This window comes from Tripterygium wilfordii, chromosome 3 (assembly GCF_013401445.1).
Source record: "Tripterygium wilfordii isolate XIE 37 chromosome 3, ASM1340144v1, whole genome shotgun sequence".
Taxonomy (NCBI): domain Eukaryota; kingdom Viridiplantae; phylum Streptophyta; class Magnoliopsida; order Celastrales; family Celastraceae; genus Tripterygium; species Tripterygium wilfordii.
Window position 1 is genome coordinate 10,663,286 of NC_052234.1, and position 14,736 is coordinate 10,678,021.

At 35.8% G+C, this 14,736-nt stretch overlaps 2 protein-coding genes across 2 annotated transcripts; both read right to left on the reverse strand.

The window, feature by feature from the left end:
* Positions 1-30: 30 nt before the first annotated feature.
* Positions 31-5,050, reverse strand: LOC119985060 (carotene epsilon-monooxygenase, chloroplastic). Its single transcript, XM_038829225.1, has 10 exons — positions 4,385-5,050; positions 3,995-4,291; positions 3,720-3,917; positions 3,372-3,473; positions 2,336-2,476; positions 2,108-2,215; positions 1,209-1,291; positions 928-1,090; positions 563-624; positions 31-370 (listed from the first exon to the last, which is right to left on the reverse strand). Exons 1-10 carry the CDS (start codon positions 4,874-4,876, stop codon positions 367-369), a joined length of 1,650 nt encoding a protein of 549 aa, XP_038685153.1. The 5' UTR covers positions 4,877-5,050; the 3' UTR covers positions 31-366.
* A 2,621-nt stretch (positions 5,051-7,671) lies between these two features.
* Positions 7,672-9,682, reverse strand: LOC119986893 (protein DMR6-LIKE OXYGENASE 1). The gene is made up of 5 exons (XM_038831585.1): positions 9,547-9,682; positions 9,136-9,452; positions 8,813-9,054; positions 8,296-8,641; positions 7,672-8,086 (listed from the first exon to the last, which is right to left on the reverse strand). Exons 2-5 carry the CDS (start codon positions 9,436-9,438, stop codon positions 7,838-7,840), a joined length of 1,140 nt encoding a protein of 379 aa, XP_038687513.1. The 5' UTR covers positions 9,439-9,452; positions 9,547-9,682; the 3' UTR covers positions 7,672-7,837.
* Positions 9,683-14,736: the final 5,054 nt, after the last annotated feature.

Here is a 14,736-nt window from a genome sequence, read left to right on the forward strand (position 1 = left end):
GAGTAGTATTATAAATAAACCCTTGGGTGCTTATACAATAATGTAATGTGGAAGATTGATTGATCAGAGTTTTTGTTCTAGTAATAAAATGTCCAAGTTTCTCTCCTTGGTCATGACATGAATGATCATTTTTGAAACTCCAACACAGTGTGGAAATGATTAATAAAGAATGCTTTGAAACTGGGGAAACCAGCAGACATACCAGTCTGCTTAAAGCTTCTTCAGTCCTATTGCTTACCTTTAGTCCTGTGAATTGTCATAGCAAAGATGTCTCCTGCTAGCAGAGCACGCGTCCTCAGACTATTGTCCTCTGATGATAATTGTGGGATTGGACCCTTCCCTTGTTTAATTCCTTATTTCTTCTATTTACCTAAAGAGAGAACAAAAACAAAATGACCGATTGTTCCTTTTGGGGACATCTGATAAAATTGGAGCAATACAGACTAAACAATCGTCCTCTCTTTTGTCAGTGAAAAATAATGCATCAATTTCTAACGATGTATCAAAAGAATCAGAACAGCAAATCAGCAATCTATTCAACACATACAAATCTAAATCTTACATAGGAGAAGATGGAGTACAAGCAGATACAGTTTTTCGTTGGCTCAGTTTCATGTACAAGCCCTGCAATAATGGGAACCAATCAGGACACCAGGCCATAAGTCAAGTGTTTTTTTTGGGTAAGGGAAAAAGTCAACAGTCCTTTTTTGCTCTTTCATAGCAACCATTTCTTTTTTCTTGAAAACAAAACCGACCTTGCAACATTTAACTTCATGCCATTGAAATAACTGAAATTCATGGTTCAGCCGAAGCCTTTCAAGAGAAATTCATGATTCTGAGCTTATAATGTAATTCAGAATTCATAGACAATAGATGAAGTGAGTGCTCAGATGAAGGCCCGCGTTCAAGTCAAATTAAAATACTTACATTTGTCGTATGTATGGTCGCTCCAGTAGTCATACTAATGGTCTGGTCAGGAACCAATTCAAAGTTCAAGCGCTGCAATAAAATGGCAAGGGAAACAACAGCCTCCAGCAAAGCAAACTGATCACCTACACACTTACGAGGCCCTCCACTGAAGGGAATGAATCTGTGGCATAGTTTTGTAGACTAAGAATTTATATAATCGATAAAGGAAGATAATGAAAGGCCGAAATCTGAAAGCCAATGGTGGTAGTATGTTCCAAAGCATTGAAAAGAGTGTGGACCTGAAATCTGTATTTGATTCATTAGGTATTGGACCTTGCAAATCAAATCTTTCTGGGTTGAATTCTTCTGCTCTCTCCCATACCTTGCAGGAATATAATGATCAAAGCAGAATGCAACGTCACCAAAAGAAGAAGAAAATAAAACACAATGTTGAGCATGAATCTGTGATGAAAATTATTTGTATTCTAGAATATGGATTCTGAGTTTAAGCTACGGGTTCTAGAAATCCTAACTTGTCTAAGAATTTTCAAATATTGATGACAAAAATCTCCAATTTGAAAGTTGAAATACTGCATTGCATTAACATGAATCATCTTAGCAAATGAAGCAAGACCTCAGATATTACATTTCTTGCTTTAGTTGATATTTTCTCCAATCCAGCAATTTTAGTTCAGATTGTGAGACATGAAAAGTAAGACAAGGAACTAAAAGTTACATCTAGTGCACAACACTCTTGTGCTGGTGGCAGGGTTTGTGAAAACAAACGTACTTCGCATTACTCCTTGTAGAGTTTAATTTGCGACTGGAGCAACTGCACCATTGTTTATGATTGTCTTATATCGTGAAAGGATGCAAGAGGAGAGCTGCTGGAGCCCTTAGTTTAGTAAGGACTAATATCAGGACAGCATAACTAAATTAATCATTCAGCAGCGAATACAGATTGCTAGCCATGCCTATGTCTTCTCTCAATCTTATGAATTTGGAAATGCTTCAATGCTGAAGCCTGAATATGAATGAAAGTGTTTGGAACCCATAAACCCTTTAGTTACCTAAAAGAGATCATATCACATCAAAAGCACGGTAGGATGAAATAGTTCATATTTTAGCAAGGATCAGGATCAGAACATTATGGTTGACTGAGAAAGAGGTTTTGAGCAACAGGAACATGAGGTTGTACCTGTGAGGAATGATGGATGTTATACACTGAAATCATTATATCTTGACCAGCAGCAACCTTGTAATCTCCAGGAAGTACATCGTCAACTTGAGCTCTTCTAATTAAGACCTAAAAGAAAAACGATGCAATTTTCAAGGATTACGCGAAGAAAATATACCAGAGAGAGAGGGGGAGAGAGTAAACAAAGTGATTGCATATTATTTAGACAGAACACACGTTGTGACATACCGGAGGATGTGGATAGAGACGTAATGACTCGTATATACAACGTGTAAGAAATTTCAGATCCTTTATATTTTCATATGCTGGAGACCTTCCCTGTAAAACTCTGTCAACCTCCTCTTGCGCTTTAGCCAATGATGAAGCATCCTGCACGGAAATTTTAAGGAAAACAGATGTTTGATAACAATAGCTTGAATAAATATTTATCTAAATCAAAGCATAAGAAAAAACCAATATTCGTAATTTTTTTGATGCATCATTGGGTTCCATCATAGGCCAATCTTTAGCGGAGCCCAACACTGTTTAGGATAAATGCTTTTGATGATAATGATAATTACGCTTGATGCAGCTGAAAGATTTTGAAAATAAGGCAGAAGATGAATGGTCTAAAGTAAAAGAAGTCAAAAAGAACTTGCGTTGCAACAAAATGTTTCCTTGATGGGACTGACATTACTTGAATACCACAAAAGCAGTTCACCTCTGAAACCAATACGTTGAGTGCAGCGAAACCGATTTGGATGCTTTTAACTCTACAGTAGCACGGACAACATTACTTTCCAACTCATGCAAACTGAATAATACTATTGATGTAATAACCTATTCACTGCTTCCGTTCATAGGATAACGGAAATACTGAAGATTCATCCAAAAAACTGAAAAGAAATCGACATTGTGCAAAAGCCTAAAAGTCAAAATCAACGTATGAATCAGAATCAGCTGGTCATGTACTGGATTCCTTCGAATGTATAGGGTCGTTCTTAAGTTCAGTTGAGGAAACAGAAAGCAAACTAATTTTAGTGGACGAGTGTAATAGCAGAAAGCCAGCTGGACAAAAATGCTTATCAATTTTGTACGCCAAAAATATCTCAACTACTAATTAAGACATGCATTTATCCACTTTCATGCACAGCAAGGCCAGAAGCATCCCGCCTTTCTTTCCCTTTAAAATTAACGAGATAAGATTCAATTAAGTAGTTGTACACTTGTACTTTCAAAAATTAACTATCCCATTTTGTGAGTAACTTGCATATAATGTCAATACCTTGCTCAAAAGATACAGAGTCCAAGTCAAGACCGACCCAGTGGTCTCATGACCTGCTACCAACATGGACAAAAGGTCATCCCGCAGTTGTATACTTGAAACCTGTAACAAACATATGCATCAATGGAAAACTTAAAAAGGAAGACAGATTTAATTATATGGATAAACAATCATCATATTTGATCTGAGATTAACTAGTTATATGGAAAACAAAAACAACAAAACAAGATATATATATATATATATATATATATAGACTAAAATCACATGATCTTACAGGTTCCAAGCTGCATGTTCATTAGAAATACTAAACAGAGAATTAAATGACTAATTGGCATCAAGACAGACCTCCTCTCTGCTAGCAAGCAAAAAGCGAAGGATGCTGGGATCACTCTCATTCACGTAGTCCTCCTTATCTATTCTTTCACCTTCACTTTCCACGATCTCTTTACACTTTGTGATAAGTTCTTCAACACTTCTCCTAATCACTGTAACTGCTTTCTCCGCTTTTATTTGTCTAGGAACTATCTTACACAAAGCCTTAATCTGCAACATGAATGGCAGACTTAATCAGGTATAACTATAAAAAATAACGAGCAATGTAAAGCTAAAGGTAAACTTGCCTTCCAATATGGTAGTATATCTGTAGTGCGAAGCTCTGTCTCTTTCAAAGCTGTGTAAACTGCATCAATAACAGGGCTATCAGTAGTAAGTGAATCAAAATTGTAGTTGAACAATGACAAGCCGATAACATCAAGCGTCAATTGAGAGAATTTTTCTTCCATATTGACTGTAACGCCATTTAACACAGCAGGTTGGAGCTTCTCCATTAGTCTTTCCGCACATTTGCAAAATACTCGATCAACCATCACAGACAAAAACTTCTTGTGAAGAGATGGAGCCACAGCTTTCCGCCTTACCTGGCCACAAAATAGACATTCATGCCTCAATGAGAAACACTAAAACAGCAACGACTCAATTAGACATAATATCAAACAGTTCAGCTGCAATACCGTCCAGAGCTGTCCCTCAGCAATGGCGATCCCCGACCCGAACAAGAACTCGGAGACTTCGGCTACAAGACCCTTCGCGTATTTCCCGTAATTCCTCAACACATACTTAGCAATGGCAGGGTCGCTAACCACTACAAAATTGTTAGGTCCCGCGGCGAGTCTATAAATTGGTCCATACTCGTTCATCCACTTGAACAAGGGGAGGAAGAGGGCCCCACCTAGAAGATCAGAGACATCTTCAAGCTTGGCACTGGCTACCGGAATCCCGGATTCTTCGTTCCGGCCAGTCGACAGAGACCGAGTAAGGGAAGTGAGCCAGTCCGGGCTAACCCAGGAGGTTGTTTTCGAGGGGTCGTTCTTGTTTATGCAGGATTTGACAACGAGAGAGTGAGAATTGGGTCTTGAATAGGATCGGACTGTAGCTTTGTGAAAAACCGGTGCGAAGAGAGAGGAGGAGGAGGAGGCGAGAGAGAACGAGGACAGCATTGACATTGTTGGTTATTGTTTAAGCTTGTTTGTTGCTCTCCCTCGTTTGCGCCATTGCCGGAAACAGACGGCAGTTGCTTCACATATTTTGGTGTGGATAATCTCCCTCTCTCTGGGCCAACTTGGGCTTTTGTTCAGATAAAACTACTAGGCCTGCACCCAAAAAATAACATGGACTGACCCAATGAATAAAAGTCTTGGCCCATTTGTCCAAAACAAACGGTGGCTTAGTCTAGAGACTCTAGGCACACTGTTCTTTTTCATTAAAAGAACCTGGTCCCTTTGAGATGATAGATTAGTCGGTAATTGGGTGTAGGTGGCTTAGATACAAAGCAGCCATCAACTCAATTCTACCCCCACACACTTGCAATCAATATTGCGGGTCATCTAAAAATTGTATTGCTACATAATTTATGGTCAAAGTCAAGAGTCAAGACAGTACAGTTTTTCCTTCACTCCCCGGCCATTTACATGCACTGGAAATCAAAATTCCACATGCACTCATTTGAATATTGAGTAATTGAGATTTGAGAAGGCACGAGGTCGTCCATTTTTGTTTTTTAGTGCAAAGTACTATTATTTAATTTATTAGTCCATTATTGCCATGTCGGTCCTCATATATATAGTATTTACTACTAGTTTAGAGGCTCATTTTTTTATTTTTTTTTTTGAAAATGTCAGTATTCATATACCCAATATTGCAAGGTAAGAGAATATGAGGCCAAAAGGCACTTGAATCACCATAAAAATGGGAATATAACCCACAAACATGCATGAGAACTACAAAACAAAATCTAAACATATGAATCCTCCTGATACAAACGGACACTGGAGTTACTACATCAAGATGAATATCGGACTTTAGAAATAAAACGAAAACACAATACAAAACAAACATAGAACTCATGTCTTCACACTAAGATGGCATTGAGACGACAAACTTGCATTTGCATATCCAGATCTATCAGTTTGAAACAGCATCCAAAATAGACATGGCAATCTGAGTCAACATTAAAGCAAATTTGGAAGTATAGACAAATCCGAATGTAGATAGAAAGAAATCAACCATCAACATCATCATCTTTATCATCGTCGCACTGATGTTGTCAATCAATAAACACACAGATAGAACACGCAAGAAACTCAAATTATTCATCAACAACAACAACCTCATTTGGAACTGTCATTGATGTTTCCTTCACAGGTAGATTCGTTGGATGTAATTAATATATCTATGTACCAAATGTCGCATAATTAACACCTGCTTAGTCCTTGATGTCATAAACCTTATTAGACTGTTTCGCTTCAAATGACATATTCATTAATTTCAAACTTATAAAGAGTAATAAAATCGTGATCTTGACATGCATTGATGTTTATAATGTATATGCATACATACATTATATATATATAATCTTTGAAGCAGTCATACACGTGTCTTTCGGTTAAATATATATTTTATTGAATGTCAACTTAATTGGTTTAGTTAGACTTTCTCAAATGTCAACGCAATATTAATACGTGGAAAATTGAGATATATATGCGCTGAATTGGACCCTTGAAGGGTTTGAAGGGATCGTTTACTGTTCCGTCGGTATTTTAAACCCGTTCACGTATTTAATTGACATGTGGCATTGGTCAAAGTCAACTTCAGGTATTTAACAGTTTATAGATGCATCTAACAGTTTATAGATGCACGATTTTTGGTCCCCGTTTTTTCACATGGACGGGACCAATAAAAATCTCGGGTTTGAAGGGTTCGAATAGGTAAAATGTCAATTGCACCCACCGGCTTGGTTACTAATTAGGGCAAATAATTGGTTGATTAAGTTGACTGGAAATTAAATTCTTTAGTTGAAAAAATATTTAATGCTCATACGTATTTGAAATGACGGAGTAATTTTGTTGGCAGATTTATTGAATCTTGTAATACGTTGTGGTGATGACCTCCATATGTCCTAATCCCCAATTTTCCAAAACCCAATTGTTCTTGTCAAGTTCAAACTTCAAAGTATTGATATTTAACGCAGAACGGAAATTATCAAGTATGAAATAGTCAAAAAGAAAAAAAAAAAGCACATAATACCATGAAAATGTAGAATTATTTTATTTCAAAATTACTAAATTTACGACTCACAATCTTATTTAAACAAAAATGAGAAAACCCTAAAAATCAATAAATATGCCAAAATTGTAAAATCATGTTTGGCCCACAAATCAATACTAATGATAATCGGAATAATCTAGAATGGATGAAATGAGATTCAGACTTCCAAATGAAAAGATATAAAATAAACGAATAATCCTAATATGAAAAAACACTAATATGGAGGCCTAAACAATGGAATCTGACCAAAAAGTAATGGGGTCAGTATCACTGGTTCAGTGTGAATTGAAGTTTTGAGTCAGCCCACCAAGTTTTAAGCGATTACAAGCTAGATTTAAGATTTTGATTAGACAATTTTAAAATTCGGGTGATCCAAATGGTGCATAAATCTTTCTTCTTGGTATTACTTTTTAGAATCCCATTTCAAATTAATCGGCTTGGTATTACTTTTTAGTTAAACTTTGAAGTAATTTTTTACCATTCAAAGTAAACTAAATTCTTTATTATTAAGATTAAATGTCACCACAATGTGACGGACTGTTTTGTCATTTTTGAAAGAACAGAAACAATTCCTCTTTTTTCTTCTTCTTTTTTTCCCCTAAACTTGTGACTCAATATTTCAATAATATATGAATCCCTCACTGTCGAGTCTCTTCATATAATAATAGCTGGAAATAAAGAAAAAGATAAGTCCTTAGAAAAATATGTAAGAAATTCCATTAATAATACCACTATAGATTCAATACAACCTATATGATCCTTGAAGATTAACAAAGCCTCTACATATATAATTACTAATTAGTATTGCCGTAAAAGAAAAGGTAAATTTTTTTTTTAATTTCATTTATATATGAATCACTTTATGAATACAATTTTCTACTCTCCAAGAAATCCTTATGCTTGGGCTCGCGAGTTGAGATGTATTCAAGAAAAGTAGCAAAATTTGTGTCCTTATAACGCCTTGGATTTTCTTCATCGATGAGTCTTGGCCACGGCTTGACCATGGACATCAAAGAAAGACTATGCAGCGAAGCCACGGAGACACGATATGCTGTGGAATTCACTAGCACTCTGTGTAAAACACTCTTGTACCTTCCATTGCTAAAAATCTGGAATTTAAATAAGCAATTAATCAGCTTTTGAATATATGAATTAACGAAAATGCTAAAGATCGATCTTAATGTTTTTTGTCCCAACTATCTCAAATACTGAGATGGACGCACTTGATTCATGTGAACTGATGAGTCATGTGCGTTCATCTCAACATTTGAGAATTAATGACGACATGTTCCGGGACTAGTTATTACTGGATATTTACCTCAAGATGGTCGCCAACGTTGATGACGAAAGCGTTAGGGATAGGTTCAACAGTGAGCCATTTCTGGTTGTGTTGTATTTGCAAGCCCTCGACCTCGTCCTGGAGTAGGAGGGTGAGGAATCCATAGTCCGAATGGGGAGGCATTCCGAGTGTGAGATCGGGTTCGGGGCATGGAGGGTAGCAGTTGACTACCATTAGCTGGCTCCCATCTTCGAATTCTTCCAAAATAACCTCATTCTCTTTTGTCTTATCCTCCTCAGTGGTTCCCAACAGTCCTTCCAAGATGGCCTCCATTATCATTAAAAACAAATGTTTGGTTTCTTTTGCGTAGGTTGCCGCCAATCCCCTGTTCAACAATTGAAAAACAGCTAAGTCTAGTGATAAAATATTATTTATTATTTATATAAGCTAGGACTCATACAGCACACGAATTCACTTAAATTCTGTGCGTTTAATTATGCGACTGCAATTGGAATAACAATAGTTAGATCTTTTATCCTTTTTGCTTGTTACTTACCTGAAGTCTATGGGAGAAGAAGGCCAATGAACATCTGATGAAGAATTAGACATTACTTTCAAGAAATCTCTCCAGCAAAACACCTTATCCTTGCTCTGGTTAAAGCTAGTCCCATACCGGACCGGGGCACGCATATCCGAGGACATATACTTCGATCTTTCCTCAAATGGGAGCTCGAAAAACCTTCTTGATACATCAATCATGTTGTTTATAACATCCATTGGAATCCCATGATTCACCAACTGAATTCAAATCGAATTATATATTAGTCGATGATTATAATTAAATCTCTGAAATTTGGTCTGGTTGCATGTATAAAGTACCTGGAAAAAGCCGTACTGTTCACAGGCATCCGCTAGAGACTTAACGGCTTGAGAACGGTTCAACCCTTTCAATTCCGAGAAATCAATTACGGGCAGCTTGAGATTATGGTGCTTGGCCGAGCTCCGGCCGTCGGAAATCGAGCTTGGTCGTTCAGGGACAGGCAATATGTACTTGTAAGGAACTTTGGTAATGCCATTATCACAGAGTTGCTTCACTCCCTTGTGGTATAATTGGCTTTCAAGCTGACCATCACTTGGCTTGCAACTGCTGGTTGTCATTGCATTTGCCATTGCAGGTGACATTTTGTCTCAACTACCTGTCCAGAGATCATTGATTTGAGAAGAGTGAAGAGAAAAACAGAAAGAATGCAACTTTAATTAAAGACTTTCAATTTGCTTTGCTTCACTTACCTTTTAAAATCAAAGTAGGCTTCAAACAGATAAAAGAGTTTTGAAGTGTGCGGATATAGAGAGAAGGGTTTGGTGGTATATATAGGACTAGGAGGGAATGTACAGTGGCAAGTTTTGGGAAACAGGCTGTGGTATTTTGATCAAGAGACGACTGACTGGTTCTCTGTCAATAACAAAAACCGTTGACAAAACTGTCCATGAAAAGAAAAGGTCAGAAGAAGCAGACCGCGAGGTGGCATTGTAGGGATATGTCTACTATATTCTTTTGTTCGAAAAGATTTCAATATATTACCTATTTTGTCCTTGTTTTCTACTTTTCTTGGCCCTACTATTGATGGACGTTGAAGCCATCCGAAAAATGATAAATATCTTAGATATGTGTTAATATCTCAGTTATCTCAACTCTTGAGACGTAAGACCAGTGGTGTATCTAAGTCTTTCGAGGCCCTTGGCGAACTTTTAAAAATGGGTCCTCTGAGAAAAATTTAATGTCACATATTACTTAAAAAAATGAATTTTGTAACATTTTCAAATGCAAAATCACAAATTATGTTGGTGTAATCAACTTTTTTCGGGCAATCACTTTCAATAGACAGTATAACTAACTCAATTAGCATTTCTTATGACTACTCTAGTATTAATAGTCTAGTATTTTTTCTAAAATATAGGGCCCTGGGGTTTTGGGGTCCCTGGGCAATCGCCTGTCTTGCCCGCCCCCAGGGATGCCCCTGGGTAGGACGCACAGGATTCAAATAAATTTGTGGGTTTCACGTATATCACTTGATGCACATGAAATCATGTACGTACAACTCAAAACTATTCATTATTAGCCATCTCACACACTCGAAACTATTCAAAATATTTTTAAGTGTAAATTATAAGGAAATCATGGTTGATTTTTACCCCATGCATCTCATCCTTAATTAGCAGTGTCAATAGTTTCCCAATCTTGAGGGGTCATAAATTAAATTCATTATAGATTGATTAATATAGAATTGAGTATATTTTTTTGTTATAAATTTTGATTGGCTTCTCTAGTATTGTTTTTTCTTTGGTTGAATGATGAAGAATTAACCATCATCACCGCGTAAGAAGACTAGCCTAATTGGACATACATTACGTATAATCCAATAGTCTTGGTAAATATGTATCGACACCGTCAATGTCTATATGTATATTTATTGACGATTTGAGAGTTTTATGGAGTTTTTTGTGTGGAGCCTGATTTTTCTTATTTATATGGGGCGACCCGATTTGATGAGCCTCTCCGATAAAGATCGTTGCGGATATGAAAAAGGGATTTTTGAAGACTTACTCAGTGGAGAGGAGGTGAGGGTGATTCGACCAATTGTCGGATGTTTTGCCCCTTTTATTGTATTTTCATTCCAGTTTGTGGATTATATACTTATAGGGTAGGGTTTCGCAGCCAGTGTAATCTTGTAACCTCCGCACTATACTTCCCTCTTTGAATAGCGAAATCTCCGCATCTCTGTGAAAGGAGGCACAATTAATCGAACCACGTAAATTATTGTGTCGTGATTTTCTTTCTCGTTGATCTTTTCTATTCTCTATAATCTTTTTTCATTCCCAACAAGTTGTAGTTATTTAGAGTTGACCTGTCCGTATCGCTTACATTACATTCTATAGCAATTGTTATTTACCTAGTTTTTGAAACCTTTTCTTAATGTGGGATTTTCAACCTAAACCTATATACTAACTCGAATAGACAAAGAGTTCAGTAGTAGTGTAAACATTTGTCTTAGTACTTGTGTATATGCCATTTTTGAAGAATCCAAAAGAATGACGACGAGTGATTAACTTACAAATACAAAGTTTAGTTGACAATCGACAAGGCTGCTATTAATATTCTTAATTTATGCCAATTTTTCATTACGAAATTGACGTTCATGACATGTACCATATATAGAAAGACATCAAATACTACCAAAAGAAAACGTATATGTTCATAATGAGTATATGAATTTGTGCAATTTTTTTTTTTTTGAAATATTACTGAGAAATATGTTTGCGGTTAAAAAGAACTTTGGACGCACATGTTTAACTCAGTCGATTATCAACTGAGCCACCTCTTATTGGTAGAATAATTAATCAATTTCGCACATATCTCATGAATGTCAAATGACTTAGTTTTGTGAGTACGTAGGATCAACCGACCAACCAATCGAGGTCTTGGTTTACACGTAGATTTTGTTTAAAAGTAAAACATTAAATTTATTATTACTATTTTTTGGAAAGTAAGCGTCTATATATTAATATATATAGAATATTTATTTATATATGTGTTTTGGTCAGAAGCCAGAAGGTCATCAGGATACCATATCATGCATGCTAGCTCACGATGAAGATGCTATGCAAGTATAGAGATCAGACAAAGACAATTAATTCTTGCCAAACAACATTATATATTGACAGTTTTTGTCATGTATAAACATGTTTTGAATTTTTGATATTGCTTTTGTATCACTTCTATATATAAAAAGAGTTATTGAAGTTTATATAAGACCTATTGATTCTAACAACCGATTGTTGAGTTGATTATTCAGAATTTTTGGTTCATAGATGTGGATCTCGGACCTATAAATAGAGATATTCCCGATGTTAAAAGATCCAAGCAAAGGAAATAGCTATCAAAGGGTGATCAGTTTTTTTGTCAGCTTATCTGCTCAAGCAAATTTATCAACCAAGCTCCCATAAAAACTAGGTTTAATTCTAATTATGTATGCAATTTTTGTTAAATTCCATGTTATAATTAAAGTGTTTTAAATCGCTAATTACAAATTAAGTTGCTAACAACTTAATCATAAGCCACCTTTCAAAACGCAGCTGGCTAAAACTAAACTCTAAGCACGTTATAAACTTCGTTAATACATGCAGTGTATCTAATCTAAATATAATTACGAGTTTATGCCGGGTTAGCTGTAGTTGGTACTGAAATGTAATAGATTATGGTGCAATATTTCCTCCTCAACTTAGACGTGCTAGCATACATCATAGTATCCTATTATATACATACACATGTTAGATATATATGTGTGTGTGTATGTACGTATGTATGTATACTTGTTTGCGAAATTAAAAGCAACAACGTAACATACATAAAATTAATCAAAAGTGTACGTAATAAAACAATTAATTAGCAATGATAATATCTCTCCCTTTCTCTCTCTACAAAAAAAACCTCTCTCATCTCCAAAATATCACAAAAAAAAGTAAGGGAGGGGGAGAGATCAGATCTTCCCCACTTCTTCCTCCTTCTCCTCCCATGGGATAGTTTGCCTTTCTTTATCTAGATCAACTTTTTTTTTTTATTTTATGTTTTGTGTTGAATAAGGATTTTACAGGATTTCTCTTCTCCGACTTTAAATCTCCTCCATCCATCGTGGATTTTCGATCATCAATATTTTTGGTGTACTCCGATGACATATATTTGCTTTATAGTGAAGAGATTTTCATATCTGAGAGAAATCGACCTCTCTTGTTGAAAAATAAATCAAGATCCTTGATGTAGATCTAAGGTCATGTAATATGTGTGTTGTTTTTCTATTTATTCTTTATTACCCATTGTAGACCAATGGAGTCCGACAATTGTCTTGTGTAATACGATATCATTCGAGAGTGTCCGGTGATGACTGTTTTTGGTGTTTGTGTTCTTCTATTTTTTTTTATTTTTTCATCTAATCCTCCTTAATTGTACTCCATCTTTATGATGGTCTGTAGATTTCAATTATCTAATTTATTCGGTGAATCAATCCGATATTTTCAAAAAAAAAATAGCAATGATAATGACACTCTTTACATGTGATGAGACGCTTCTTACCCACGCACTAAAGTTAAAGTTTATCCATGGTTTACAGCTGTTGACGATCAAATTTAAGATTTTATTATATTAATTAATTAAACAAACATTACTTTGCAAACGTGCATGTGTATGCATATCTATCAATTTCATGAAGGGGCGAACCAATAGGAGCTTTAATATCATTCTAAAACTATATTCGGATCGATCTATTTATGAAAGGCTATAGGCCTGCCTTCACCCTACCAACTAAATAAAGTTTTTTAGGTTATGATCACGACCCTAATATTAAAATTATAAATTAAAATTGGTGAATAGTACATACTAGCAAGCAATATAGCCAATAGCAATTAGCTAGTATTATTGGGGGTCTTTTTTTAATTTTTTTAATTTTCATGGTCAATTGGGTCTTTGTTCCCCAACTGATTCCACGAAATTAATTCAAGGACTCTGTACATTAGTCTTAGGTCATACTTCCCTCTAAAGACCTCCACAAAAGTCAACTCACAGATCAACGCTTAGCCAAACGACTCTACTGGGTGATTTGAAATTTGGGGATGATCGGAAGGTGCCAACCTGCTTCATCAAAAAACAAAAAGTCCAATACTGTTTCATACTTGTGTACTGATCACTTGTCGTTTGTTCTATATTCGTTGCATGATTTTGCGCCACGTCCGATGGTCAATATTATAATCTGTGTACAAAAGTAATCCACATATTTATATAATTACGTGTGCTCCCCTACTACAAAATCCATCCCAAACACACGTCACTTTTGTCCATTCTAGGCCAAAGCTCCTTCGCGAATGTGCTTTTATCACTTAGTTGGGTTATACTAATCTGATATGAGATTATAAGTCTTGACATCCCTCACATTTGTGAATTCGATTATGCGAGACTCAACAAATAGACACGGGTAGAAGTCATATCTAAATGGACTGAGTTTCACTCTGATACCACATTAGAAATGGTCGCACAAATTTATTCTCTTGGACCGTCTTCTAAGTATTTGGGTCAAAAAATAAATCACTAATCTAAGAGGAGTTAGACTTTTGCTTATATAAACTACTCATGTCAATCTGATATGCGATTATCTTGAATCCCCGACCAACTTAGACAACTCAGTGATTACAAATGTGAAAGTAAGTTTTAATTAATAATTCAGGTTCAGAAAGGTCAAAAAATATATTTCTATTTCTTTTTTAAAATAAATTCGGATGCTCATTGAAAGCATCGAACTTGAATTCGTTCAAAACAACAACACCTATGAAATATTGTATGCTTTGAGCCTTAAGTCTACACAGGGTTGTCATTTAAAAGCATCTCACAAGTGTGAGGTTGGACTGTCATTTATATACTACAATATTATTTGC

Bases quoted from the DNA above. Each gene is read 5' to 3' on its own strand.
- LOC119985060 (XM_038829225.1), bottom strand. From the start codon at position 4,876: ATGTCAATGCTGTCCTCGTTCTCTCTCGCCTCCTCCTCCTCCTCTCTC. The intron at 2,477-3,371 runs GTATTGACATTA...ATTTCCGTGCAG, and splicing joins CTCTGTATCTTTTGAGCAAG to GATGCTTCATCATTGGCTAA. The intron at 625-927 runs GTAAGTATTTTA...CCATTATTGCAG, and splicing joins CGACCATACATACGACAAAT to GGCTTGTACATGAAACTGAG.
- LOC119986893 (XM_038831585.1), bottom strand. From the start codon at position 9,438: ATGTCACCTGCAATGGCAAATGCAATGACAACCAGCAGTTGCAAGCCA. The intron at 9,055-9,135 runs GTACTTTATACA...ATTTGAATTCAG, and splicing joins AACAGTACGGCTTTTTCCAG to TTGGTGAATCATGGGATTCC. The intron at 8,642-8,812 runs GTAAGTAACAAG...ATTGTTGAACAG, and splicing joins TCTTCTCCCATAGACTTCAG to GGGATTGGCGGCAACCTACG.